Source organism: Zootoca vivipara, chromosome 1 (assembly GCF_963506605.1).
Source record: "Zootoca vivipara chromosome 1, rZooViv1.1, whole genome shotgun sequence".
In the NCBI taxonomy this organism is placed as follows: Eukaryota; Metazoa; Chordata; class Lepidosauria; order Squamata; family Lacertidae; genus Zootoca; species Zootoca vivipara.
In genome coordinates this window covers 51,675,219-51,702,763 of record NC_083276.1, presented here as the reverse complement: position 1 = coordinate 51,702,763, position 27,545 = coordinate 51,675,219, and the positions used below count along the sequence as shown (strand labels likewise).

The following is a 27,545-nucleotide window of genomic DNA, read 5'->3' as shown; positions in this document are numbered from 1 at the left end:
GGGAATGTACTGACTGCTGTTAGTAAACAAAAGGGTCATTAATTCTGCCACTGCTCATTAGCTCCCTGCAGGTAATAGGAAGGTGTAGCATGCTTATGAAACAGAGCAGCATATCTCTCCCTCTGGTGCTCTCTCTCCAGTAGTTCTTTTTTTTTTTTTTAAATGGCTTCGTTTGTGACTGGATTTAACTGTCAGGGGTCTTTTACATTTACCTTTACCTGTAGCACTTGGAGGTGAACTAACAGTGCTAAGTCATGAGGTGCTTCTTATTGATCCCCTTCATCTTCACCCGTGCTGCTTGCTCTTTATCTCTAGTTTACTCAAAATCAAATAGCTCCCTAGCGTAGGGTCAATTTACAGTACAATCTCTAATGCCTGTTTCCTGGGAGTAAGCTTCTGTGAATGCAAATGGCACTTGCTCCCAAGCAAAGTGTGGATGGGACTGCAAGCCTTTATTGATGCCATTATCACTTGGACCATCAGCCTAGACTTGCAGTTCTTAGATGAAGTATGCATACGTTTCCACTGGCAAGTTAGATCAGGGTTTATCAAGAGCTGTATTTGCTCAGAGGTAGTTTGCTAGAGCCTGAACAAAAGGTGGAGGGGGCTCCCTCCTCCTCTCTTTCTGCCACCCACTTTCCCCAATCTGTTCCTTGCTACCTGCATGAAATTAGGCCAAGGGGTGCAGTTTGGGCACCCCTGCCTTAGAGGCACTCCCTCCTATGTGGGTGAGAGAAGGTGACTGGTGTAGAGGTTAAGAGCGGTAGACTCGTAATCTGGGGAACTGGGTTCGTGTCCCCACTCCTCCACATGCAGCTGCTGGGTGACCTTGGGCTAGTCACACTTCTCTGAAGTCTCTCAGCCTCACTCACTACACAGAGGGTTTGTTGTGGGGGAGGAAGGGAAAGGAGAATGTTAGCCGCTTCGAGACTCCTTAGGGTAGTGAAAAAGTGGGATATCAAATCCAAACTACAACTCTTCTTCTTCTTCTTCTTCTTCTTCTTCTTCTTCTTCTTCTTCTTCTTCTTCTTCTTCTTCTCTAAAAACGGTACTGCAGTTTTTATAAGCTTTTAAATACACACACACACACACACAGAGAGAGAGAGAGAGAGAGAGAGAGAGAGAGAGAGAGAGAGAGAGAGAGAGAGAGATATGTCTTATCTAACCTACTGATTTCACTCAACATTTATATTGGTTGGCTGAACAGTGTTAGAAATTAGCCAGGCGCCAGGCATGTTTTGCAACTGGTGTGGGGTCCAATTGAGACCACGTGGCGATCTCTGGATGCCATGTTGGTAATAAAGGATCTGAAATATTTTCTTTGAAACTTGAATTTGTTTAATTCTGGGTTGTTTTATTTGATGTTTTAATGTGTTGTAAACCACTTTGAGACTTGTTCTTTAAAATATAAAGTGGTATAGAAATGAAACAAACAAACATACATACAACAACAACAACAACCTCAATTGCAAAAAAGGCATCTAGACATTCCATTGTGGCAACTGTGAGCAGGTTGAGGTGCAACTTGCAATTGGATCAGAGTTTCTAACACTGGTTGACTATAATAGGACACATGACTGAACAAATCTGTATTGGCTTCCTACCTCCATGGGGGAACTTCAAATGGTTTTCACCTCATTTAATCCATTTAACCCAGGAACAAGACTTGTTCTATTTCTTAAAACATATGGAACTTGCTCTGTTGAAATGAGAAAGGCATTCTATTGTCATTCCACATACATCTATTGAACAGTTGTTGCTGGGGATCATGAGCAGGAGAATGCTATTGCACTCAAATCATGCTTTTGGGTATTTAGTTGGACACAGTGCATCTAGTTGGCTACTGTGAGAACATAATGCTGGGCTAGATAGGCCTCTAGCTGATCTAGCATGGTTTTCCTTAGGCTTTTACATGGTGGATGTGAGGCAGAGTTCTCAATGGGGATTATCCATCAGCTTCTAACGTCTCTGCCCTCAAAGCCTGTGGGTTGGTCACCATATTGGCCACCTCCTGTTGTGATGAAGTGTACCAACAAAACTGTGCCTGTGTTGGCCTATCTAGAGGACAGTGAATGAGTAGCACTTGAGAGACTGTTCAAGTTGTTTACATGGCAGGTAAATTCTCATGGCTCCATCCCCAGGTGCATAATGCTGGGACCATCCATCAGCCTTTGCGACGTTTTCTAGTATAGAAAGCAGGAGGCAGCTGTTGGAGATTTTCCTTTTTCCTTCTCCTTCCTCCCACCTGACTAGCCTTCTGTAACTGTGCGTGCAGACATTAGTCACCCTTTGAGAGTAGCTCCAGCCCAGAAAATGACAAACCTGCAAGAAAGCAAAGAGAGCCACAAATTCTGAGCAGGGAAGGCACAGCCCATGTTTTCTTCCTCTTGCTGCTTGACAAAGCATGAGGTATTAGCGATGATGAACAGGAAAAGCTGCTGTTGTCTGTATGGCCACATGGGAGACGTTCCATTGAATCAGGTGGAAGTTCTGTGCAAAAACAAGCATAGGGTGCCTGTGGTGCATGGAAGAAGCAGGAGACATGGGGAAGAGATGAGAAATGGATGGTTATCATGTTGGTCAGCCTCCCCCCCCCCCACCCCCAGCAATGCTACATGCTCACAGTAAACTAATGTGGCCCCAGCAGGGGCAGTTCTATAACCATGTCTCTGATCCAGTCTGAAGTTGTTCTCCATTTCAGCAAAGGAAGGAGCCCGGAAGTCTGTTCACAAAGGATACTATTTCTGCTACTAGATCTTGGCAACAAGCCCATACAAACCTGTGCGCTGCTCTTGACTCATTTTGCCACTGTTGGACCCAGTGTGGGCACAGGAGTGCTACAAGGTGAAGAAGCTCTGTGTCACTATGAGCACTTTTGAAATTATAGCTACGTTTGGGTGAATATACCTTGAACCACCCAAGTCTCTGAGGAATGTCAACAGGAATGCAGTAAATGCAGTTAGACCTGAACCTCAGAATGGCATCACATGCTGCGTTCTCTGTTGTTGTAGTTTTGTTTTGCCGGCTTCCTAAAATAACGTTGTGTCTCGTCTGACTAGGCCAGAATATCCATAATCTGGGGTGACAAGCTGTGAAGGTTGAGACTCGGCTCTACACATGTACCTCATTTGAATCAAATCAAATGCCAAAATTAATAATAACTAAAAACAGGTAAAATTCTATATAGGACAGGGTAGATTTTTTTTTGGGATGATTTCTATAAATTTAGGGTGATACCCATTGGTGCCAGCCACTGATATAACAACTATTCTACTAGCAGAAGCTTCATTCTTAGCATTGCACCACCTGTAGCATTGCACTCACCTGTAGACTAGAGGTTATGTGTGTTGGTCATGGAAATGCTGACTCCTCCTGGCATTTAACTCTCTTAGCGTGAGGTTTATGCTCATGAAAGTGAACTGAAACCTAGTGATATACATACCATGTGCGGCAGTTCTTGCAACAAAGGGTGTGTATGTGAAGCTCAAAAGTTGAGCTTTTCTATTTGTGTGTGTTGAAGGAGTTGGGGGTTGCCAATTAACACTGCAAACAGAAGATGGGAATACTGATTGGAGCATGTTGTGGCTTTGTTTAATAGCTTTCCCCAGAGGTGGTTTGTAAGGAGGAGAGTCAGAAGAGGCTTTTGAAAATCACACATCGTCCTTTTCCCAGTGAGAAGAGAAGCAGTGAATTTCCTCACAGCCTTCTTTCTCTTTCCCATAGTATCTTTTTACAGCTCTTTCCCTTGTATAGGTTTTTTGGGGGCGGGGGAAGAGGTAGGATAGTGGAATGTGGCGTACCAGCCTTTATTCAGGTATCTTTCGGCCAAAGGGAAGGCTATTTAAGCTCATGTTACAGGGCTCTGCTGAATGACTTCTTGGGGTCACATTACAGAACTATACTGAATGAGTCACAAGTTTTCCTCCTGCTGCCCTTAACAAAAGAAGACCACTGTTTTGGAAGGGGGTGGGGAAAGACCTAAGGCAGAGGTTTTCAACCTTTTTGAGTCCATGGCTCCCTTGACCAACTACATTCTTTCTGCTGCACCCCTGTGGGCCTCAGGAGCCCAGTTATGTCTCCCCTTGCCTGCAGTGCCCTTTTCAAACTCCCTCCCTTGTGGAGTATTCCCTCAGCCTCCTCTCCACTCCGCTCTCCTTGGGAGTCCTCCAGGCAGTCACTGCTGCCACCCATGGTAAAAAGAGGTGCCCCACAGGGGCCAGGGAAGAGGATGCCCGCAGAGGATGCCTGCAAAGTCTGCTTAGTTTACCAAGATTCCTTATTTATTTATATCTCTACAACTGACATGTGAAATGCCTTTTGAGCAGTTTACAAGCATAAAACCGATTATAAAAACATAGCTGCACATAGTTAAAACACACAGTAAAACAATTTCATCACATCATTTGAAAAATACTCCCAACTCGACAATTCTACGAAATCCATAATTAAAATGTACAATAAAAAAGTCTGTTAAAACAGGTTCAAGTCAGGAACCTCAAGTAATCTTGCTTTTATAAATAGCACTCCCTTGGTTGCACTATGTACCAGCCTTGCTAGGAAAAATAACTCACCCAAGTTGTGCTTCTTTTCTCTCTTATTTAACTTCTTGGATGGAAGAAGATGTGCTTTTTGAAATGCCGTCAATTAGAAAATACCTGAACTGGCAAGGCAGGCTGACTGACTACTCCAAGAACTTATCTGTACCTATCAGAATTCACAAGGCTAAAAAAATTAAATTCTTAACTGATCTGAGATCAAAGCTTTATTCATCTACTTCAAACCTGTCAATTGTTTTTAATTGATTGCCGTGTAGGCTGCACAGACACAATGGCTCCTTCCTCCTTCTGCAAGTTTGATTAGGAGAAGAAAAATCTTTAGCTGATGCTCTGCCTTTCCAGGTGAAATGGTGCTGCTTCCAGTTAGAAGAATTGTGGGCAGGCAAAGGCAATGCTGGTTTGCTGAAATGAAATAAATATGCCTCTTAAAACTGGTTTCTCTTGCCAAAACAGCTCTGGAATTACTGTAACATGATAATAATAATAATAATAATAATAATAATAATAATAATAATAATAATAAATAAAATACCCCACCCATCTGGCTAGGTTTCCCCAGCCACTCTGGGCAGCTCCCAACAGAATATCATTATTATTAATAAAAAGTGATAAAATATCAAACATTAAAAACTTCCCTAAACAGGGCTGCCTTCAGATGTCTTCTAAAAGTCAGATAGTTGTTTATTTCCTTGACATCTGATGGGAGGGCGTCCCACAGGATGGTCACCACTACCAAGAAGGCCCTCTGCCTGAGGGAACCTCACTTCTCGTAGGGAGGGAACCAACAGAAGGCCCTTGGAGCTGGACCTCAGTGTCCGGGCTGAACGATGGGGGTGGAGACGCTCCTTCAGGTAGCACTTTATATTCCAAATCTTTAAAATGATAGATGAAATTTTATTAGTGCTTCCCTCCCCCTCCCAATCTAACTGCACTACTTACTTTTGGTTTACTACATTTTTGCTTATTGCTTCAACTCTGCGACCGACAAAAGGGCTGAGTATCTGATTTGCATGCAAAAGGGTACTGGGTTCAATCCTTGATATTTCCAGGTAGCACTAGGAATGGTCTCTGCCTTTAACCCTGGAGAGCTACTGCCAGTCACTGTAGACCAGCCCTCTCTAACTTGGTGCCCTTCAGATGTTTTGGACCACACCTCCCCCCAACCTCCATCAAGCAAGACGTGCGGGAGAGGCTGATGGTGAGAGTGGCCATTCAAAGCATCTGGAGGGCTTCAGGTTGGCAAAAGTTGGTGTAGGAAATCCTCACCAATGGTCTGACTTAGTATAAAGTAGCTTTCTGTAGCCCCCTAGGATTTTGGATGTATGCTGCTCTCTCAAATCTTCTCCCCTAAATGGACCTTGCACATTTTTCTGTGGAAAGTTTTGTTGTGCACATCACTGCCTATATGGACATGGAATTCTTATGCTATGACTGATCTTTGCTCAATGACTGCAGGGAAATTTCACCCAGATCTAATAATGTGTCTGAAACCTTGTGAATAGACTCTTTTTGTTCTTAGATTTAAAAACAACAAGGGGAAGCCTATTTTCTTTATAAACTAAGAGAATGTTCTGCATGTATATCTCTCCTATACCTTCCTCCTCTCCCCTAAATGTGACAGTGTATATTTTAATATGATGACTATATCCCCTCAGCAAGAAAATCATACTCAATAGCTATATCATAGCATTGGGGAGCTGTAGGAAAACCTTTTCTGTTTAGAAAAGGAACAGGGTGAGGGTGGGTAAACACTTGGAGAAAGGACCATTCTCAAAGTGTAGAAGATGTCTGGAGTTACCACTTCTAACAGTCTGTGAGCTTGGCCCCAAATATTTAGCTCTAATCCTCGTGTTTGCTAAAAAAAATCCCTGAAGGGAAAAACTGATCAGCTACTTTTGCCCTGATCTGAATGCCAATTCTGAGGATAGCCCTCATGCGTTTCCCACTCTGGCAATTTCTCATCAGAAGAAAAGCATGTTCTCTGGTTATCTGCAGCTCGTCAGTGTAAATTGAATTTCGTGGTTTCGCCAGAAGCGGCTTAGTCATGCTGGCCACATGACCCGGAAAAACTGTCTGCGGACAAACGTCGGCTCCCTCAGCCAGTAAAGCGAGATGAGCGCCGCAACTCCAGAGTCGTCTGCGACTGGACTTAACTGTCAGGGGTCCTTTACCTTTACCTTTAGCCAGAAGGCTACCGGAGTGGGCTTAACATACAATCAGTGAAAATGAAACCATCACACAAGGAAAAAAGGGGGTGAGGAGAGAAGAGGGGGAAAGGCAAACTTGGGCACCGATTCTTAAAGTTCTTATGATAGCCAGGTAGATTGGCAACCGTCCAGAGGGAAGAGGAGCCAAATCAATCTGTTGTTTCAGCAGAACCAATGCAGTTTTTTGTCAACCCTGGCACACAGTCATGGGCATGCAGTTGAGACTACTGTAGTGCTGTTTAGGCATGTGTTTGAACAACGAAAGGACGCTTTCAGTGTTGCGAAGTACAGCGTATTGATCTGATACGGGACTACCTTTGTCAGCAAGCCAAGAGTCCTGCCTTCCAACCCTACTCCACAGTGGAGGTATTTCCCTAATAATGGCTTCCAGCAAGTGCGCCTGGGGCAGTCTTGAACTGACTTTCACGTTGCTTTTGATGGATGACCCTTCTACTTTTAAAGAGAATCTCTTGATAGATTCTGCAGCTCAGCAGTACAGTCCAGGTCAGATCCTCTGGTGCACTCTTGGGTAAGAAGGTTTGGGTAAGGTGGTTGGGGAAAGATATCTGCCACCCATAAAGAGCAGATAATACTGGGCTAGATGGACAAATAGCTTGACTAAGGTCTAAGGTAGCTTTCTTTGTTCCCAAGTGAGTCAGCTTCTTAATATCCTACTGAGTTAAGGGTGACTGTCAGCAGGCTAGTGAGGTCCTGGGGCTTCCGCTCGGGACATGTAGTAGTAGTAGTAGTTTTTATTACGGCCATTTGCCCATATCAAAACAACAATAACAACAATACATCATGTAATCATTTACCGATATAATTTGAACAATTTTCTGATTTAAAATGGCCTCTATATATACATATTTCCAATTAATTAAGACAATTTTATTCAATAAAATTCATTCATTCGTCCATCTAAAACATAATTTAAGCTCCATCAAATAAAATTGTAATTTTACAACTAAATTCTGATTCCCGTTAATAGTTATTTGGTTTAGTTGAGCTATCGAAATCATAAAGTGATCCATTTCTCTTCTTATAAAATAAAACATTAATCAAGAATCTGGCGTCCATGAGGGATCTTCTCGACTCTTCATCGTTCAATAAGTATGTTAATTGGGCTTCCTTAGTTTTGTCCACAATTCGCAATAAAAATGGAGACAGAAACCTGGTCCGTGCAGCCAACCGCTCGGGACATGATGGAAGAACAGGCATACAGTTTCAGGACTAAACATCCATTTTCTAACTTCAGTTTTCCAAAGGAAGCAGCATCTTTTCTCCCCCACAGAGCTGATAAATTTTTGAGAACTACTGCTTGTTTGGCGAGAGCTATCCATTTAGAATGATGCTCCAATTCCACCCTGTTCTCAGTACTGACCTAAATATCCTAATAAGATTAAAAGCAGGCTTTAGACTGGAAACAGAATAACTTGCTCTGTTCTGTTGCCCTTTGCTGAATGCAGCCCCAGTGTGAGGAAGCTCTGAGCACATCTTCTGCAGGCAGCTCTTAAGTCTGTCCAACCTATTTCCTGTTGCATTGTGAGATAAGATCATTAAGGATGTTGTCAAATGCTATTTATTCGACACCAGTTTTTATGAGAATTGTCACCTTGCTTCCTGTATTGGAGGAGGCAACAACTCATTGAGGAAAGTGAAAGTCTCCACTAGGATAGGTGAGGCAAGCACACAATATCTCCTTGGCTCTCTCCCCCCCCCCCATTCTTGTTCCTACCTGAAAGTATTGACATAAGATACTGCAATATGTTCACATGCCATCAATTCTGCCATTTCCTAAAAAGCTTTGTTCTTCTGCATACTCATGCCCAGACATATCTGCTTATATTGGTGATGGCAAAGTACAGCAGGCCAGAACAGGGCAAAGCAGAATTCTTTTCTTGGACCAATGTCCAAAGTGGAACATTTCCAAGCCTTTTCTGTCTTTGCAGCACTATTAATGCTCCCTTTTGGATTGCACACCTGGTGTTTAAATATCTCTTGTCTTATTAAAATGTGCACACATAGTTTGCCCATAGTTTGCATATTTAGAATTAGCTCCAGGTGTTAAACTAGACAGTGGCTTCTACATTGGATTTCTGCAGAATTCCCAATTCCCCTCTGCTAAATATGGGTAACTCTTGTTAAGAATCTTGGGTGGTATTGTCATTCAGAAGCTTTTAGCCACCAGAGATGTAGCCCCAGGTGAAATATCTGCTGTTTCATAGCATGGGACCGGGGAGGGGGGGGCAAGACTGACGTGATTGGTCTGTTAAGTATTTCTATTGTTTTACTTGATGGGGGGGAAGCAGCACCTCCCCCTGGCTATGTGTATGTTTCATACACCCATGTTTAATGGTGAGCAAAAGGCTGACTAGCTTGTGATTGCTGTCAAATATAGTTTTCTTGAGGCTGCCACTGCTATTTCTTCTTCTGGGATCATGTAAACCAGGCATCCCCAAACTTCGGCCCTCCAGATGTTTTGGACTACAGTTCCCATCTTCCCTGACCACTGGTCCTGTTAGCTAGGGATCATGGGAGTTGTAGGCCAAAACATCTGGAGGGCCGCAGTTTGGGGGTGCCTGATGTAAACAGTAGTGTGTGTGTGCTATATGAAGGACCATATATGAGACCCAATATTGGTGGCTTCCAGATGTGGCTAGCATTGAGGCACATGGTTGGTGCTTATCTGCCACAAGCAGATAAGCCTTGTACCTAAAATGGGTCTTGTACTTCAGTGGGCACTGCCCCTTTCTCTGGACTTAATGCTGAGGGAAAAGATGGCTTCATTTAGGCCATTATCTGAGGGAGAAAGGACTCCCTTCTGCTGCAGTCCCAAGATTAAGGACCTTGCTGGTGGCTGCAGTTTAGGCGGCAGAAAAGAAACTGACTGAAAGGCAATGCCACCTAGAAGGGAAAAGGTTAAACTGTGAGTTCACTCCTGTACAAGAATGACAGACCTTAGATAAAGGAAATGGCTAGAATGACCAATACAGAAAATGCCATCCACCTGAAAATCTGTGGGGTTGCTTCACTATGACTGATCCACACTTGGGAAGATTGCACAGCTTTGTGATTGAAGTTGTGTTTTTTTCCCCTGAGTTCTGAAAAGAAACAGAAAGTAAAGGGAGAAAATATGGGAGGAAGGTGATTTCGTGATGGTGTCCTGCCGATGTCCTGAAAAAAGTGGTGAACATTTTGTTCTTTCAGTGGCCAACCAACCAGATGGAAAGTGGTTCCTTTGATGGATGGGGCTAGTTTGGTGAACTACAGAGTAGAACTGGCAAAAACTGTTAATAAGACAAAGCTATACATATATATTTCCCCAGTGTGGTTTTTCTAGAAAGAGAGGTGCCAGAACTCACAATGAACACTTCACTTGTTCTCTTATAATGGCAATGGCGCACACTTGAGATGTGCTGGAACTGAGTTCTGGTGAGTTCTGCCTGACCCCCCCCCCCCATATTCTCCCCTGCTAAGGAAACAGCTCGTCAGAGAAGTATTCTGTTGAAATGCTTTGCTTTCTGAGGGGTGGTGTGGGAGGGGAGATTCTGGTAAAATATTTCTTAAAATTTCCAGACCACAGTCAAGTTGTGATGCTGTAAAGGATATATGCTCATATGGCTGTCTGTTTTCCACCCAGGTTCTATAAAAAAGAGAAGATGGGGTCTGGCTGCCTGAAAGTCACAAAGTACTTCCTTTTCCTCTTCAACCTCCTTTTCTTTGTAAGTATTTGGATTCAGAATCTGGGGGATCTGTTTTTTAAGTTGAGTGCGGGCGGGAGCAACTATATCCTAAACAGCAGAACTGGAATATAATATTGGAGGAAGAATATAACAAGAACCCTTTTTATAAAGACTGTTCTACCTCTCTCCAAAGATCTCTCAAATTCCATTATCATAAGTTAATTCAATTTCTGAGATAACAACCCTTTGTTGCATCAAAACCATGTTGAATCTGAATCACTTAATCTGCTTCCCACAACAGTACCTGGTCGTGGCTCAGTATCTCCATTTCTACAAAAGGTGTAATGGTGTTAGTCGCTTCCTCACGAGTAAGCAGCTCCAAACCCCGTGCTTGGTTTTATACAGGATTTATTTATATACATATGTACAAGACAGAGCATCAAAAAGCATAACGGCACTAATCTGATCCAGAATCCGTAAGCACCTCCCGTCGTGAGTTCCGCCAACACAGCCCCCTGGGTACCCTAAACCTCCTCCGCTGTTCCTCCTCTCCCTCCCCTTCTCTGTTGGGGTGAGGGCGCTAGAGCTGCTCAGCTGAGGAACCGGTGCTGTATCCTCTGGAGCCTCCCCTTTGGAGGTGCCTTGGTCCACCCCCTGCTGCCCTCTCTCTGGAAAGCAAGCCCTCTCAGCATCCTCCAGGGTCAGCACCTCCTCCTGAGCCCCAGACCCACCTTCCGGTGGAAGTTGCAAGACGCTTGGCTCTGGGGCTCCGTCTTCATCAGAGAGCCGATCTCCTGGGCTCTCCGCTGCCCCCCCCCCCGGTGGTCCCCTGACAAAAGGCATAGAGGAAGACATTGGTTTTCAGCTGAAATCTGAACAAACTCAGAGCCTGCTGTACAGTGGGATGGGGTGCCTCTTTCTGCAGCGGTGCTCAACCCAAATAACTGTGTGTACACAGTTTTGTACCAAAAAGACATTGCAGACTATCGAAATGCCCCGATTGGACTAGCTAAGTGGTACCTATGATCAAGATGCCTGTTGGATGACTAAACTTTCCTGACACTCCTGCAAAGGTTCTTGGCTTTATTAAAATTGGAGTCTTGGGCACTTGGAGAAACTACTCATTTAATTATTTAACCTTCCTTTGATGTAATTAAAGTCTGTCTTGACCTGTTTGCCTGTACAGTATAGTACTAGCAAATGCTAAAAAAGAAGAAACAGCGAGAGGCTGGGGAAATGCAACTAATTGTATAGTGTGATTCCATTAAGTGCTTTTGGGTATTGTGTGCTCCCTATTTGAGACAAGCTGAGCCAAATTATCGGCTAGCCAATTTTTAATCAAGTCCTTGGCTGTTCTCTGCAATAATTGCAATTTGACATCCAGCCACAACATGTGTGGTTATAATCAGTGCACTGCTGAATGGATTTTTTTTTCTGTGTGTCAATGTTTTTCTATTTGCACAGGATGCAACAGATTGGTGCCAAGAGGAGCAGCAATTTTATTTTATTTTATAATTTTATTTTTGACAATCTTTATATACCACTAATTCATAAAGAAAATATCAAACTGGTTCGCAACAACTGTACATAAAACCGTACAATGGAAACCATATTTAAAAAGTTAAAATCAGATGGCTTTTATGGAAAGATGTATTCTTAATGTTCGGATAAGCCTGATAGAATAGAAGCGTTTTCAGTAGGCAGGGCCGTCTTAAACGCCCCTGCCGCTGTGGTGCGCCGGACGGGCAGGCACAGCGCAATCTCTCTGGCGCCCTCCCGCCCCGTTTCCCAGCGTGGTGGGCGGGTGGGCGCAGCGCAGCTCCCACAGGCGAAGCTGCGCAGCGGACCGGCGGACCGGCCGGCCAGCGGGCGCAGCTTGCGGCGCCTTTCTGGCGGGCCGGCGCCATGGTGCCCTGCACCACCGGGGGTCTACCTAGAGCCGGGCCTGTCAGTAGGCATTTATTAGTTGAAGCTGAAGGTGCCGGCTGAATCTCTATGGCCAGAGTGTTCCGCTATACTGGGCTGATGACACTGAGGCACTGATGACACTCTACTTCTAGCAGAGAAGTACAGACTTAAAGAATAAGCTTTGCAGTCAGCGTGTGCTAACCTGTTTTCAGGATCAGAAAAGCCCTGGTACAGTTCTCTCACCATACATATCGATTCCTTCCTTTCTGCTAAGAGTATATCTGGTGTCAGATGGACATCTAAGACAAACAACATCTTATACTCTTACAACATCTTTATACTCTTACATTTAGCAGAGAATGGGAGCCCGTTTTTTTGTCCTTATCTACATAAAGGTAAAGGTAAAGGCGCCCCTGACCATCAGGTCCAGTCGTGTCCGACTCTGGGGTTGCGGCGCTCATCTCGCTCTATAGGCCAAGGGAGCCGGCGTTTGTCCGCAGACAGCTTCCGGGTCATGTGGCCAGCATGACAAAGCTGCTTCTGACGAACCAGAGCAGTGCACGGAAACACCGTTTACCTTCCCGCCGGAGCGGTCCCTATTTATCTACTTGCACTTTGATATGCTTTCGAACTGCTAGGTGGGCAGGAGCTGGGACCGAGCAATGGGAGCTCACCCCGTTGCAGGGATTCGAACCGCCGACCTTCTGATCAGCAAGCCCTAGACTCTATGGTTTAACCCACAGCGCCACCTGGGTCCCTACATAAATGGCTGTATACACAGCTGATTTTAGATTAAAGCCCAACAAATTCATCCTGTGTTTAAAATAAAGTTTGCCCATTACACTAACTTAAATCATAATACTGCTGTACACAATCATGGGGAAAATCTAGCAGTGAGCTAGATAAAGCTGGATAAAAATCTCCTGGGCAAACAGGCAAATGTTTCATTTCCTGCTTGTTTCGTGATAAACAGAGTGTAGAAACAAAAGATTGGCTGATCAGTGTCCCTTGGGCTATGCTTCATAATCTATAATCCTTTACAAACATGTTAAATTTACAAAAGGAGGAATGTGTGTTCATGATCACCTAACAAATACTAATTATGCCATAATTAAGTGATCATACGTAACTTTCCTTTCCTTGAAGGAGCAGACAAAACGTTACAGAGTCCCAGGACTCCTTGCAAGAATTCCAGCACTAAGTCTACTAGAAACAGTCTACCTTCTACATACCCTTGGTATACTTAACCACCATAGTAGAACATGTTGCTGATAACACCAAGGTTGCAGTTTTGATCCCCATATGGGACAGCTGCATATTCCCGCATTGCAGAGGGTTGGACTAGACCAGGCATGGCCAAACTCGGCCCTCCAGATGTTTTGGGACTGCAATTCCCATCATCCCTGACCACTGGTCCTGTTAGCTAGGGATGATGGGAGTTGTAGTCCGAAAACATCTGGAGGGCCAAGTTTGGCCATGCCTGGACTAGACGATCCTCAGGGTTCCTTCCAACTCTACAATTCTATAATTTGTTGGCAAGCAGTACCCAAGTACATTCGTACTAGTTCTCGAACGTTTTGGCTCCCGAACGCTGCAAATGAGTGTTCCGGTTTGTGAACTATTTTTGGAAGCCAAACGTCTGACAGGACTTCAGCCGATTCCAAAATTCCGAACATTTTGGAAGTCGAACAGACTTCCGGAATGGATTCCGTTCGACTTCCGAAGTATGACTGTATTTGAAAGGCCAAGGGTTACTTTGGGGTTCCAGAATACCAGGGGGACATGGATGGAAAATTCTCTCTCTCTCTCTCTCTCTCTCTCTCTCACACACACACACACACACACACACAGAGAGAGAGAGAGAGAGAGAGAGAGAGAGTCTCTATTAAAACCTAAAATTTTGTAATGGAAACTATTAAGTTAGACATCTGGTAGTTAATGTGTGTAATCCTTTCAGTACATAATTTTATAGAAATTGTGTTTAGTGACCATGTTCAAAGAAATAGAGGGATGTTAGGTACATAGATATTCCAGCTTTTTTGTTGTTGTTAGTGCAAAAAAAAGCCAGTCATTGGGCACTCTCAACTCCCTAACTTTCTACAGAGGACTCTACGTATGTTTTCAGGAAATGGATGTTTATTCAATTGCGGCTTGATCAATATGTTTTTCAAAACTTACTGGTTTCCATTCCTTGTGCTCTTATAAACCAAATTCCCAATCACGTAGATTAGTGAGGGATGGGAGTAGGATTTGTCCTTGGTAACCTAATTCTTGCAGTATTCAAAGATAAGTCTTGTGCATTAAACAAATCACTAATAGTTCTATCCACCATAAAACCTTTCCCTCATATATCGCAGATGAAATGATAGATTATCTCTGCGACTAATGTCCCGTCCCCCCCCACACTTCGGCATCATTCTTGATTTTTACCTCTTTTTCCCCTTCACATTGTTTATCCTTTTATTCCCCCCCCCCCCAGAACAGCCATTCTCTCAACAGGGTGTTAATGTCGAAATGTTCAGCTAACCTTTCCCCCGGCTTCATTCCCTGTCTTTTGTCAATATTCAATATTGCTTCATGACAGTGTTGTGTCTGAGGCCACTTCACCTTTTGATCTTGGTTATTGGATGGTTTATGGGTTATTGGATGGGTAAATGAATTGGTTGGGGGGAAAGTCTGTATTGTATTCAATAACATTTGAAGAATACGCATAGCCAAGGTCAAGGAAATCAACTTTGACAAGGGCCTCATCTTAATAACTGATTCTTCTCATTGAGCTAAACCGTGTCTATTTTTAGTGTATCAGACTTACTTTGCAACACATATCCCAATTAATATGGACACCTCCCATTTCCCCCTTCCATTCTTTTTTTTCCTGGTGTCTTGTTTATTATTTATCTTTTTTTTATACATGAAGCACCTAGTCTTTGTAACACCTCAAGAAATAATAATAGCCGGTTTTGGCCGCTGATAATTCATCAGACTTGTCACTTTCAGAATCCTACTACCTGGAAGCCAAGAGGCTTGAAGAACTCAAATTATTTGTAAATTTCAATAATAAACTGATATGATTCACATCTCCCAGACTGATGTGCTGATTGGAACTTGGTTAATCATCAAAGTTTTCACATCCTGAATATTCTGGCAGTTTTTGACTCAAAATGTATCAAATAATGTTTTTTTAAAAATGCATATTTTGGGAGAAATGTTTCTAAGCTATGATCCATATCCTTTTTAAAAATTGCAAATTAATGGAGAAACATCCATACCTGGCAGTTCCATTAAGACATGATTGCCAATTGTAGCAATTTAATTGGCAGCTGTAAGATGCCAAATCCTTGTGTTTCTGAAAGTCTGCAGTGCTCAAAATACCAAGTCCCTTATAGCTTCTCTTTTCTCGCATGCATACTGCATCTTGCAGCAATATTTTAAATGATTTGACATTCAAAGAACCCCAAAAGTGATCTGCTTCAATGGGAGAATGCATTTAATGTTGTGCAATATATTCAGAGGACACAATCTCCCAATGTAGAGTTAAGTCCAGACTGACAGTGAACTGCCACAAGTTTCTTCTTGGGCACTTCCTATTTGTAAACTGACTGGTGACTTGGTGAGCTGTATTTGGAAACGTTTCAACTTTGAGGAAGTGCTGTGTTGAAAGGAACTGGGGTTTTGAACTCAAGAAGACTCTTCCCTTTGTGCAGATGGTGTTCTTGTTCTCCAGCTTTTATCTGCAACGTTTAACACCTGGTGATACTCCTTGTCAACAAAATCCAAGTTCTTCTTTTGGAGAACTGCTGCTCTAGTTCTCTTTTGCATCTGGAACATCTGCTGAGTCTTTTTCTCTGGTGGAGTTATAAATGTAGATGCTAACTGGAATCCTCCACCTTCCTCCAAATGGATCAGCTCCAAGGAACCATAGTTGAAGGCACCTGGTCCAGCGAGAAGACAATGGGGTGTAGGGTATACATTTCTACATGAGCTTGTCTTAAAGGCCTCATGTTCACTGCTGCTTTATCTGAGTTAGAGCATAAGAGTTGTGCCTGGCTTAACTTGTTCGGCCTTACTTCTGAAGTTTTGTTTAGGAGCACCACTATCAATGAGATACAGTCCTTATTTCTTGAACCAAAATTAGGAGAAGCCTTCACACTTGCATGTTCCACACTTAGACTTGAGAGTGTTATAGAACATACCCTTTTTCTTTCATCCATGAGACCCTCTTCGTTCCTTATTTTCTTTCCTCTAGGGTTAAAAAGAGAAGTAGATTACACCAGACAAAATATCTTGACAGTTATGGTGTATTCTTGGACAGCCGCCCCTCCCAACCAAATGTAAGAACCCATCACTCTTGTGTTTCACCTGAAGATTAAGCTGTGTGTTAGCTTGGTGCTTCTACCACTTTATGGTGACTTCAGATCCTCAAAAAGAAAGCAGCAGCAAAGAGACTCTCATTCTGACATGTGTGAATGGTGCCTCGAGATGCAAGTGCCGAATCCATGTGAAACAAGAGAGATGTGCATCTTTCCACTGGCATCTAAAGCAATGTCAGTGACACAAACTGCAATGCCGTTGCTAGACGTTCCGGGATGTCCCCCACCCCCAGGCTGTGTTTATATCATCTGAGTTCCCCTCCCTCTGCCACTCTTCCACCATGTGCCATGTAGAAACTGCATGCAGGAAAGCTTGCCCAGATGGCACATCTGGAACTGGTTTTCAATTTGCTCTCTCCGCTAGCCCCCACCCCCCAGCTGTATGCTTCGTTTCCATCTCCGAGCAATCGGCTTTCCAGTTAAGGCTGCCAGGGACCAAAGGTCGTGGATGGTTTTAGCATGCAGAGGAAGACTCTTTTAAGATCCAGTGCTACAATGAGGTGGGGCTAAGTCTTTAAACACACAGTTAAAGATGCAGAACTCATTGAATACTAGTCTGGCTTCATCTTCAGAATTTGTTGGGGGACTGAGTGGGGGGGGAATTGGAGAGCAGAGCTAGAACTACAGGGTGCAATATGCTATCTGTTATTCCATAGCAGCATCACTTCATATTGGGTCTACAAGAGACAGTGTTCCATCCATTTTTGACTGTCGGAAATGATGGCTCAGTTGGTAGAGTATGAGACTCTTAATCTCAGGTTTGAGCCCCACCTTGGGCATTGCAGGGAGTTGAACTAGATAACCCTTGTGATCCCTTCCAGCTTTAAAATTCTATGATTCTATGTCTGTTGGCTCAGAGTATTTGTAATTATTGACCCCTTGATGTTAAAGACTGTTTCTGCCCTTTCTGAAATGGGATACAAGCAGGGGAAAGGAAGTAGCCTTATCTGCATGCTTGGGCACTTGAATTCTTCTAGCATTACTGGAGTACTTGCAGCTGGTATTTGAGGTGGGATGTTGGTAGTTGGCTCCCAGGGATGGAAGACATTCCAGTACGAATACTAAGGTATTTGAAGCTATGTTGCCACAAGTTTATGGGGGCTGCTGGGCCACTGCCTGGTCTGTTCGCAGTCAGTTAAACTATTTTGGTGGTGCTAAATAGAGTATTTCATTTCCCCCTTCTTTCTGTGCTTCATTGGCATCCACTAGCAAAGGGGGCGGGTGGGGGGAAATGATGTGTACCTTGTTTCTTCCTGGGGAATCAAGCGGTTGTATTCAAACCCGTTCCTTGTGCAAGGAGAATGTGTTCCACTTGCAAAGCAAGGCTTCCTCTCCTTACCCTTCATGACTTTAATGTTTCTTTTGGGGTTCCCACAACCCTCTGAAGCATATTTGGGTGTGGGGTGTGCATGGGAGAGTTGGGGGGGAGTTCCATTGTGGAAGCAGAAGTCATTTTGCTCATGGCGTTCCTTGGTGGAACGCCATCCAGGGTAGGACATGAAGGTTGGCAGTGGCCAGACCTCATCTGAATTGCAGCTTCTTCCTTGAATGTAGTTGAAGAGGGGAGAGGGAGGAATGATTGCCCCCATTAAGCTGTGCTCCTTTGGAGAGAGCAAGGCGATACACGCATCTCGTGATAATAGAACTATGTAGATAAATATATTTGTGCCATGTTTTGCAGTGTTTTCGACATGTGCCGGTGTGCAGCATAAATACTTATACTTACAGCATAAATACTTATACTTGCTGCATAAAGTGTGAATTAGCCTTGATTTGAGACTTCAGGAGAATTGTTCTGGCCCTGTCAAGACTGCAGGTTAACTGTCTCTATAGCAACTTTTTCAGGGAAGAAGACAAAGGGCGAGAGGCACTAAAGGGAACTTAATCTGAGTGGTGGCGGCGGCAAATCTATGCATCTACAATGGGCTGCGGAAAAGCTTTGCCCTGCAGTAACCCTGCTCGCCTCCCCGTTGCCACAGCACTTCAGCAAAGTGGATATTTTCACTCTTCCTCCTATTCCAGGCTTTCCACATCCCCCTCCTCTTCCCGCTCTGCAGCCTGTAAAGCCAAGTTACGTTCTTGGAGCCCTGATGAGATGGGTCTGAGCTGACAGGAGGCGGATCCAAGCTGCTTGGCTTGAATAAATCCAGATCTGAGCGGCAAAGTATTTTCCCACATTTTGCACAGAAAGAAGTGGAAAGCCTCTCGAGGGGGATGGCTGGCTGAAGCAAATGGCACTCAGAGGGGTAGATGGTTGGAATTCTCTCCCAGTAGACTTTTCTGGACTTCCTCTGGCAAGGCCACAGGTGACAGGAAGCATCTGTTCTTCAAGACTCCTCTAACCCTCCTTTGTTTCCACTACCTTTCACCTCAGGGGAAAGAGCTGCTTTTTCTGCAGTTCCATGGCATCTGAACCTTTGGGAACCTAAAGTTCACCCTGTGCATAAATGGCAGGCCAAACAAGGTTAGGCTATTCTCATTGGTATAAAACTTGGTGGTGTTTGTAATAGGATGCCCACATGGTTCCCTACTAAGCTTTCTGTTTTTACCAGTGCTGGCACAAGCTCTCCCTTTGGAATAAGTTTTTTTCCTAGGAGGAGCTTGCACTGCATGGAGATCTGCTCCCCAGAAAACTATTCACTATGTAAACAGCTGCTACCTGGTGGTCATAATTCACTTGCCAGAGCTAAGATAATTCAGGAGGGAAAGCAAGACTGCTGCTGCAATGTCTTATTGGCAAGGAGAACTAAATTTTAAGTATGAGCAGGTTGGTTTTATCCCTAGGCTTCTCCCTGTGTCTATTAAAGCAAGGGGAGCCCATTTTGCCAATGCCACCGTGTCACTGTTGAGCGCCAGTGTTAACTTCACAGAGATCGCATCTTCTCCACTTCTGCCCTTGGAGGCAGGTGAACTATATTCATAGTTCTTTGAATGGAACCATCACTTTTCCAGTTTGTCTGGCTTTCTGTACCTTGTAGCAACAACATGGAGGCAGCGGGAGAAAATTCCACATTTCTGCTGACAATGTTAATGATCCTTTCATGACTGATGCGAGGCCCTGACAGAATACAGTCTGTTTCACATAAGCGGGTATAATAAACATCCTGTGTACCAGATTATTCTCAAAACACTCTATAAAGTTCTGGAGGAGGTTTTGAATTACTGGCCTCTAGCCAGCAAATAGGCCTGCATGCTGTGTACTGTTAGATTATTTTGTTCTTTAATGTTTACTATAGGAGCTATTTATATTCAAGTGTGCCATGGAAGTCTCACTTAAGTATAAAGCGTCCGGCATGCACTTGTTTTCCTTTACTGCTGACCAGGTGGAAAGCAACCTGTAACACACAGAAGTTCTCTCTGTGGAAGTTTCATTGTGTAATAAAAACATCTGGACGTTCTAGTTGCAGAGCAGGGGGGCGGGGGACCTTTTCCCCACTCCATATTTCCTTCTGGGTAACCTTCTGGGACCCACATGCCAATGTTGCGCAGGGCCAGAGTCCAACCTGAGCAGAGCAACCAGTGTAAATTTGATCTCTGTACTGCTGACTTGTTTCTCCAGCCACCCCTCTCTGTCCTCCACCCAGGCAAGCAAGAGGTGGCTAGTAAGAGATGTGGTCTGGAGATAGCAGAGTGGGAATATAGCCTGGCAAGCCAGCCAGTGTGGTGTAGTGGCTAGAGTTTGGGACTAGGATCTGGGAGACCAGCTTTTGACTCCTTACTCGGCCATGCAACTGAGTGACCTTGGGCCAGTCACTGCCTCTCAGTCTAGCCCAGGTACCCCCAAACTTCTTCCCTCCAGATGTTTTGGACTACAATTCCCATCTTCCCCGACCACTGGTCCTCTTAGCTAGGGATCATGGGAGTTGTAGGCCAAAACATCTGGAGGGCCGCATTTTGGGGATGCCTGGTCTAGCCTACTTCACAGGGTAGAATGAGGAAGAGGAGAACCATGGATGCCACCTTGAGCTCCTTGAAGAAAAAGGTGGGCTATAAAGGCAATAAATAAGAGTCTCGAGGGCCAAAGAGAGGGTCTTGAAGGGGTGCAATTTACCCCTGGGCCTGAGGTTTCCTACTCCTTGTTGTAGAACTGGGGGAAAGGCAAGTCCCTGCCCTGACCATTTCAGTTCAGCCTTGGCAGAGGTGTCTGCAGAGATTTTCTAGACCTATTCTCCTTGCCCCAGGTTGGCTTTGTGATTTGCTAGATCAAATCTGCATGATGGCCCTGGGATAATTGTCTCATTCTCATCCGAGGATGGGGGCTGCCAGTTGGCTCCCACTGACGGAACACTGTTGGACTGCAACGTGTTTGCAGCTCGCTTGCCAACTGATGGCTCTGTGCCTTAGGCTTTGCTGCCATATGACTGTTGCACGACTCGTGGCTTCACTTAATTCTGGTTTGTAGGCAAATTTTTAGCCTGTGTGTTGATCACAGGAGGATGCACAGCAGAACAGGCTTCCTGTTTCTTTGCTAAAGTGTGTGTGTGTGTGTGTGTGAGAGAGAGAGAGAGAGAGAGGTATGATACAAGCCTTTATTCAGCTGTTTCCTTGTATTCTTTCTGCTTATGCCAAGACACACTGGTCCTATTGTGCTCTTCACTACAGGCATGCTAACAGCGGTCTTGGTGGCATGTTAGCAGCAGAAAAAGATGTTAGAATACACCTTAACCTGTGAGCTGAGTGGTATGGCAAGCTACCTTCCAATTATTCTGCCTTTTTAAAAGCAGCTGTCTCTAGCAAGTCAGAGTGGGACCTACTGCTTCATACTTCATGTGGAGGCCTGCCTGATTGAGTGCTCCTCTCCAGCTGTGTTTTAGCCTAGCCTTCTCCCTGACATTTAGCTCTCTATGCGGAGTGATTTTAGGTTTTTGTTTTTGTTTTGTATGGAAAAACATTCAATCTTGTCAGACCCCACAGTCAGTTTGAAGCAATAAACCTTAGCCAGGTTAACCACTTCAGTGGGAATAATGTCCAGGTTGCTAGCTTTCGAGCCATCCTTTTTTAGATAGTTTTTATGAATTTTATGAAATGAATAAGAAAAAGCCATTGAAGCGGTGTTTCGAAGACTGCTTAGTTTAGCTCTTTTGTCTTTCCACTTTGCTTGACTTGTGATGACAAAGCAAAGTAAAAAAAAAAAACACAGGCAAATGATACCAATAACTTGCTTTTTATTCTAAATTAGCTGTAGCAAAGATGCTTGGTGCTATGTTTTAAGTAGACCATTCTTTGTTCTAGACAACTCATGCCTAGCATATACACTAGGAGCGAATCTGCTGTGTGCTGGCAGGACTCTAACACTGTTTAGAAATGTGGGACTTAAAAGAACTGCTGTTTGATGGTGGGGGACCTGGCTACCCAGATGTTGGACTCCAATTCCTGCCAGCCCCAGCCAGCATGACCAGTGGTGACAGATGATGAGCCCATCAACATCTGGAGAGCCACAGATTCCCCACCACTGATTTAGTTTGATTGACAGCTTCACATGGCTCAAGGCTTCTGAATTACTTATATCTAGCTGGAAACTACTGTAAGTTGGAGGTAGATAATATTTCAGTAATGGATAGGAGGAAATACCCAGAAAAATAGAAGTGGGTGAAACTTGTTAGCTTAAACACTAGGGCCAGCTGGGATGGATTTTATCTTTGTACTTTGCTCCTCTGAAGCATCAATGTGACCCTTTCAGAAAAAAATAGGTTTGTACTAGAGGGAACTTGTGCTATTGCATAAGGTGCTTTTGAAGACTCTTCTAGTGTAAAAGTGGCATAAGAAATAAACATTTTGTACAATCTGTTTTTAGTAACCAAAACTTGTTTTCCAGATCTTGGGTGCTGTGATCCTAGGCTTCGGAATATGGATTTTGGTGGACAAGAATAGCTTCATTTCAGTTTTGCGTAAGATTGCTTTTCTTATCTTTGCATTTGTTCCTTGGGTGTTTATCTGTAGAGCATTCCCTGTCAAGAGAGTACACCATGTTGTGCTTACTAAATTGTAAAGGGAAGCCCATTTGAACAGCAGCCCCCCTTCAGATCATAGTCCCAAGCAAAGGTGGCTTCCTGCTAGATTTAGAAGAGCTTTCTATTGCTAATCAGCCTTTTCTTTCTTGGAAGGCTATGTCAGGTCAGACAGAGAAGTTCTCCAAGGCTTGGTAACTTTGGTTCACCTCAGCAAAAGTCTGAGGGACAGATTTGGTAAAGGAGAACTGCCAAGCTAATGCATTGCCTTAAAAAAGAAACTCCCTGTGCAGTTCTGCATGCTATTTCCACTTTCCATGTTCTTTATCTGGGTCACTGCTGCAGTGTTACTCACAAGGGAGAAATAACAAGAAAGGGCTATGCTGAAAAGTGTGTTTTAAACCAAGTTTCCCCCCTTTTTAAAACAAATGCTTGCAGTCATTTTTAGGCTGCAGAAGCAGTTGAGGCTTTGCCTTGTGACCTAGTTTTCTCCCTGTGGTCTAGAACCAAAACAAATAGCTGTATGAACTGAGCAGCTCAAAAGGAGGTTTGCCCACACTGAGCCTATGGACTGATATTGCTTGCCAAGGACTTGAAGTATTCTGTATACGGGCTCCTTTCCTGCCCCCAGCCCCAACCTTGTTCCTTTCTTGCTTGTAATCTCACTGCATGTATGCAGTATTTTTTCTGCTTCCTTCCTTGAGATCCCAGATGAAGCCCTTTCCCCTCCCTTTTCTCATTTATTTCCCCCCTCTTTTTATTTTTTTATTTTTGCTTTGGTAACCTTAACAAAGTCTGGGAAGGAACTTTACACAGCAGGGCATTCCAATCCATTGCCAGAGAGGCCTTCCTCCCTTTCTTCCCCCTCTTGTGCTTATCTGGCTTTTTTCCCAGAAACGAGGAAAAAGATGGCGCAAGAGGGAATATAAACTGTGAGCCTTTTGCCAACATGGTTTGAGGAGCTTTCCTCCAAAATCCAAGACGTGCTGCAGGCAGTGGACTGAGCCCAGGCTGTGTCTTTCTGCTACAGTCTCTTTTCCCAAGGCTATCTATACCAGCGTTCACCAAAATGGAGCCCTCTAGATGTTTTTTGGACTACAGCTTCTAGCATCCCTGGACATTGGCCATGCTGACTGAGGCTGGTTGGCACATCCGGCAACTTCTGAAGGGCACACTGTTGACAACCCTTGCCCTGTACATTTGGAAAGGCAGCCAGGTTGGGTCCATCAAATGAGTTAGTTGCCACTGCCCCATGTGAGAAGACTCGGGGGGGGGGCAGGTTAGAGCGAACAGAGACAGGATATAGTCTTCTTTCGTGCTCCTCTTGCTTGCCTAGTCATCAGTTCCTATTATGCAGACTTCTCTCCTTCATTGCCCCACTTCAATTCTCTGACTGCCTATTTGTGGATCCTTCCATCACAAGCAGCCTTCACGTGGCCTTTGATTACCTAGGCCTGAAGTTCTTAGCTCTCTGAAGCACACGTGGCTCTGAGCAGTCTTGTTTTTCTGGAGCTAACCAACGTTAAAAGAATCCTCCTTCACTTTGTGTCCATTTCTCTTCTGGTTTCCACAGAGTCCTCGTCGTCCTCGCTGAAGATTGGGGCGTACATTCTCATTGGCGTCGGTGCTGTGACCATGTTGATGGGGTTCCTGGGCTGCATTGGGGCAGTCAATGAGATCCGCTGTCTCTTGGGCCTGGTGAGTGAAAAAGAGAAAAATGCTGCTTTCAGTGACTTGCTGGTACTGCCTGAGGGCTGCAGTTGAACTAGAGACCAAGGTATGCAGGAATATCAACTACAGTTGATAGAGAAATACAGTACTTAGAAATTCTAAGCGAGACATTCCTGGCTTCACAGAAAATGGAGGCATCTAGAGAAGGGCCTCCAAAGTTAAGCAGGTAGCAACTTTAGTCTCTTTGGCTGTCCTGATGATATAATGCTTTCCCAAGGAAAACACACCTGATGCCTGTTATCTTTATTTGATGTCCATGCAAAGCCCTTTTCAGACAAGGAATAGTGATTTCTAGCTCCTTCATTTGATTTTGATGTTGCTATTTTGTTGGATAAGGTGGTGTTTTCTTTTAAAAATTAAATCAGTAACCTATAATTTAAATAAGGACATATGAAGATGGAATGATATTGGGTTGCTAATAGGTAAATAATAGGTATGACCAGGTTTTTGAAGATTGGGTGTGTGAGAGAGAAAGAGAAAGAGAAAGAGAAAGAGAGAGATGCATGGATTTGAAATGCATATGTGTGTATAAATATTATGTATATCTATATGGTTTATGTTTGTCCTTCCCTGTAGGTGAGGGAAATTATGGGTGGGATTAATTTAAGAAGCCTTGTCAGTAGAAGCTCTGTGCAAGGACTTCCGCTGTGCAATGGGGCTCCCCACTTCTCCTACTGTGATTCTGCCCCCCTCCCATGCCCCCCAGTTGGTTCTGGAAGTGGGGAATGGGAGAACCCCCAGAACAGGGCTTGGACAAATGAATTTTCTGTAATAGCGTGTTGTTGTATTCCACCATTTATTTTTGATTCTCATATGTATCATGAAATCCAAGTGTTACATGAGACCTTTCTGAATCTTCTGGGATGCTGTGAGCCCCAATAGTTGTCTCGGCATCTGTTATCCTTTGTATGCTGTACTCAGCCTGGCAGCTGAACTGTCTTCCTTTTTTGCATCGTGAAAAGTGATACTCCATATTTTGGGTGAAGCTTTTGAGCTATGCAACAATGAGTACCAGGAAACTCTTGAAATGCTTCCAACTTGGGCAACTACCCTGTGTACACCTGGGCCAAGTTGGAAGGAGCCAGTTTATGAGCTTATTGCACTTGAAGAAACTGTTTTTATTGGCTGTGTTGCATGGGAAATAACTCTATGCATTCCTAAAAAGAAAGCAGTCTATCTCAAAAACTCTTTCTTTTTAGGCCTGACTCTGTTCCATAGGCTGTCCCCCGGAGAGCTTTTATTGAGGCTGCTGTCTATAGTAATGGCCATGCCAAATACCAAGTGATGTTGTCCTATTTCTTTTTTCCAGTACTTCACCTGCCTGTTGTTGATCCTCATAGCCCAGATAGCTGCTGGCGTGCTCATCTACCTCCAGCGGGACAGAGTAAGTGACTCCTTTTCTCTCCCATCTGCTTTCTTCTATGGAAACTGTGCTTGTACCCTGTGCTTTCACCATGTGCTCCTGGTTTCTGATGCAGAACTTAGATTTGCCATTCCTCTCTGGGAATTTTTTTTTAATCTAGCTTTTCTAGATTTAAGAGCTAGTCCTTAGGCAAATGCCCCTGAGGTCACATTTCCTTTCAAAATATTTCTCTTGATTGTTGTGTTCCCACACATACAATATCATGAGGTCGAGTTGAACAAAACATATGTCTGGATAGCTCAGTTGTTTACAGCGTTGTGCTGATAAAGCCAAAATTGCAGGTTTTCATCCCCGTATGGGACAGTTGCATGTTCCTGCATTGCAGGTGGTTGGACTAGATGGTCCCCTGCAATTCTATGATTCTATGTACAAAAGCAGATGGTTTGTGCTGAATGAACACAGAAGGCAGAATAAAATGCTTCACTAGTGGACTTCTGCTAGCACCATGGACTTCACCTTTCTTCCTCCCTGGGGGCAGATCTGGGGAACTGGAGGAGAGGAAGGGAAATTCCAAGTGTGCAAGTCAGCACTGGATACAACCCATAGCATTTACTGCATATTTCAGGGGTATAGGATGATTTGTGTTAAATTTGCTTTTCACTGTTAACAGAAATTGGCTAGTGAAGAGTCTAGATAACAAATTAATTGCTCAAAGTGCAACTCCTAAAACTGGGGTGCAGTCTACTTTGGGGGATATTTTTCAAAGGCTAGGAAATTCTAAACCCTTATTCCCTGCTGACACATTTTGCCATGCAGACTTGGTGCTCAGTAGTGGCCTCCTGCCTCAGAAGTGGTGGCACATTTTTTAGAACCTGGGTGAGAACCACTGTAAATAAAACTGGCATGATTTAATTTGGGGGTGGAGGAGCTCTGATCCTGTACTGGTGATTGAATACAAACTCCCATCTGCTCCAGACAGCATGGCCATTGGCCAATGATCAGAGTTTATGGTAGTTATAATCCAGCAACATCTGGAGGGCCACAAGTTCCTGGTCCGTAGCCTAGTTAAAAACGAAATAGCAGCTGGGAGAAAGTTGCTCTAACCACTTCCCCGCTTGAGTGCTTCCTCTTAGGTACATGTGTTCCAACTGTGTCTAAAAACCTGGAACAGTCCCGATTTGCCAGCTGTCATGCATGGCACACCCCACTCCTTGTTTCGTTGCTATTCTAGTGTCCTAGAGCTACCACTGGTGGCCTCCAAAAACTAAATTCTTATCTATTTTGTGTTTTTAATACTGTGAACCGCCCTGTGATCTTCAGATTATAGGAATGGTACATAAATTTAATAAATAACCGTAATAAAATTCTGAAAGGGTAGGGTTGCCCAGACATGGCATTACTTATTTTATTCTGGCATGTGGATAGGCTGCCACTTCACACCTGCAGCTGTGTTTATTGCTGAGCTGTGTTTTGAGACAGAGATGTAATTCTAGTATATAGTTTACCAAAAGGACCTGCACTGTTTTAGCTTTGGAACCAATGCAGAATAGGCCAATGCTGATTATATGAATGCAGCATGTGGACTAGAATTTTTCTGGGTGGTGTGTGGATGAGAAAGTAGGCTCAAACAGCCATCCTTGGTATGAGAATTGGGACATTTCATTTGTATAGTGTGGGTCTGAAGCAGGGTGGTAAAAATTATGTAAAATTTGGCTTTACATAATTGCCAAATTGACATGCCCCTTCCTACACTTAATTTCAAACCGGATAGAGTGAAGC

The 27,545-nt window shown here is 44.0% G+C and overlaps 1 protein-coding gene across 2 annotated transcripts in view; it reads left to right on the top strand.

The window, feature by feature from the left end:
* CD82 (CD82 molecule) overlaps positions 1-27,545 on the top strand; it is a 66,171-nt gene that overhangs the window by 24,341 nt on the left and 14,285 nt on the right. For both annotated transcript variants that reach the window (XM_035115941.2, XM_035115951.2), the window contains 4 exons: positions 10,404-10,485; positions 22,540-22,612; positions 24,246-24,370; positions 25,713-25,787. In XM_035115941.2, the coding sequence (XP_034971832.1) occupies positions 10,423-10,485; positions 22,540-22,612; positions 24,246-24,370; positions 25,713-25,787 (336 nt within the window). In that variant the 5' untranslated portion in view covers positions 10,404-10,422. The remainder of the gene's footprint in view (positions 1-10,403; positions 10,486-22,539; positions 22,613-24,245; positions 24,371-25,712; positions 25,788-27,545) is intronic.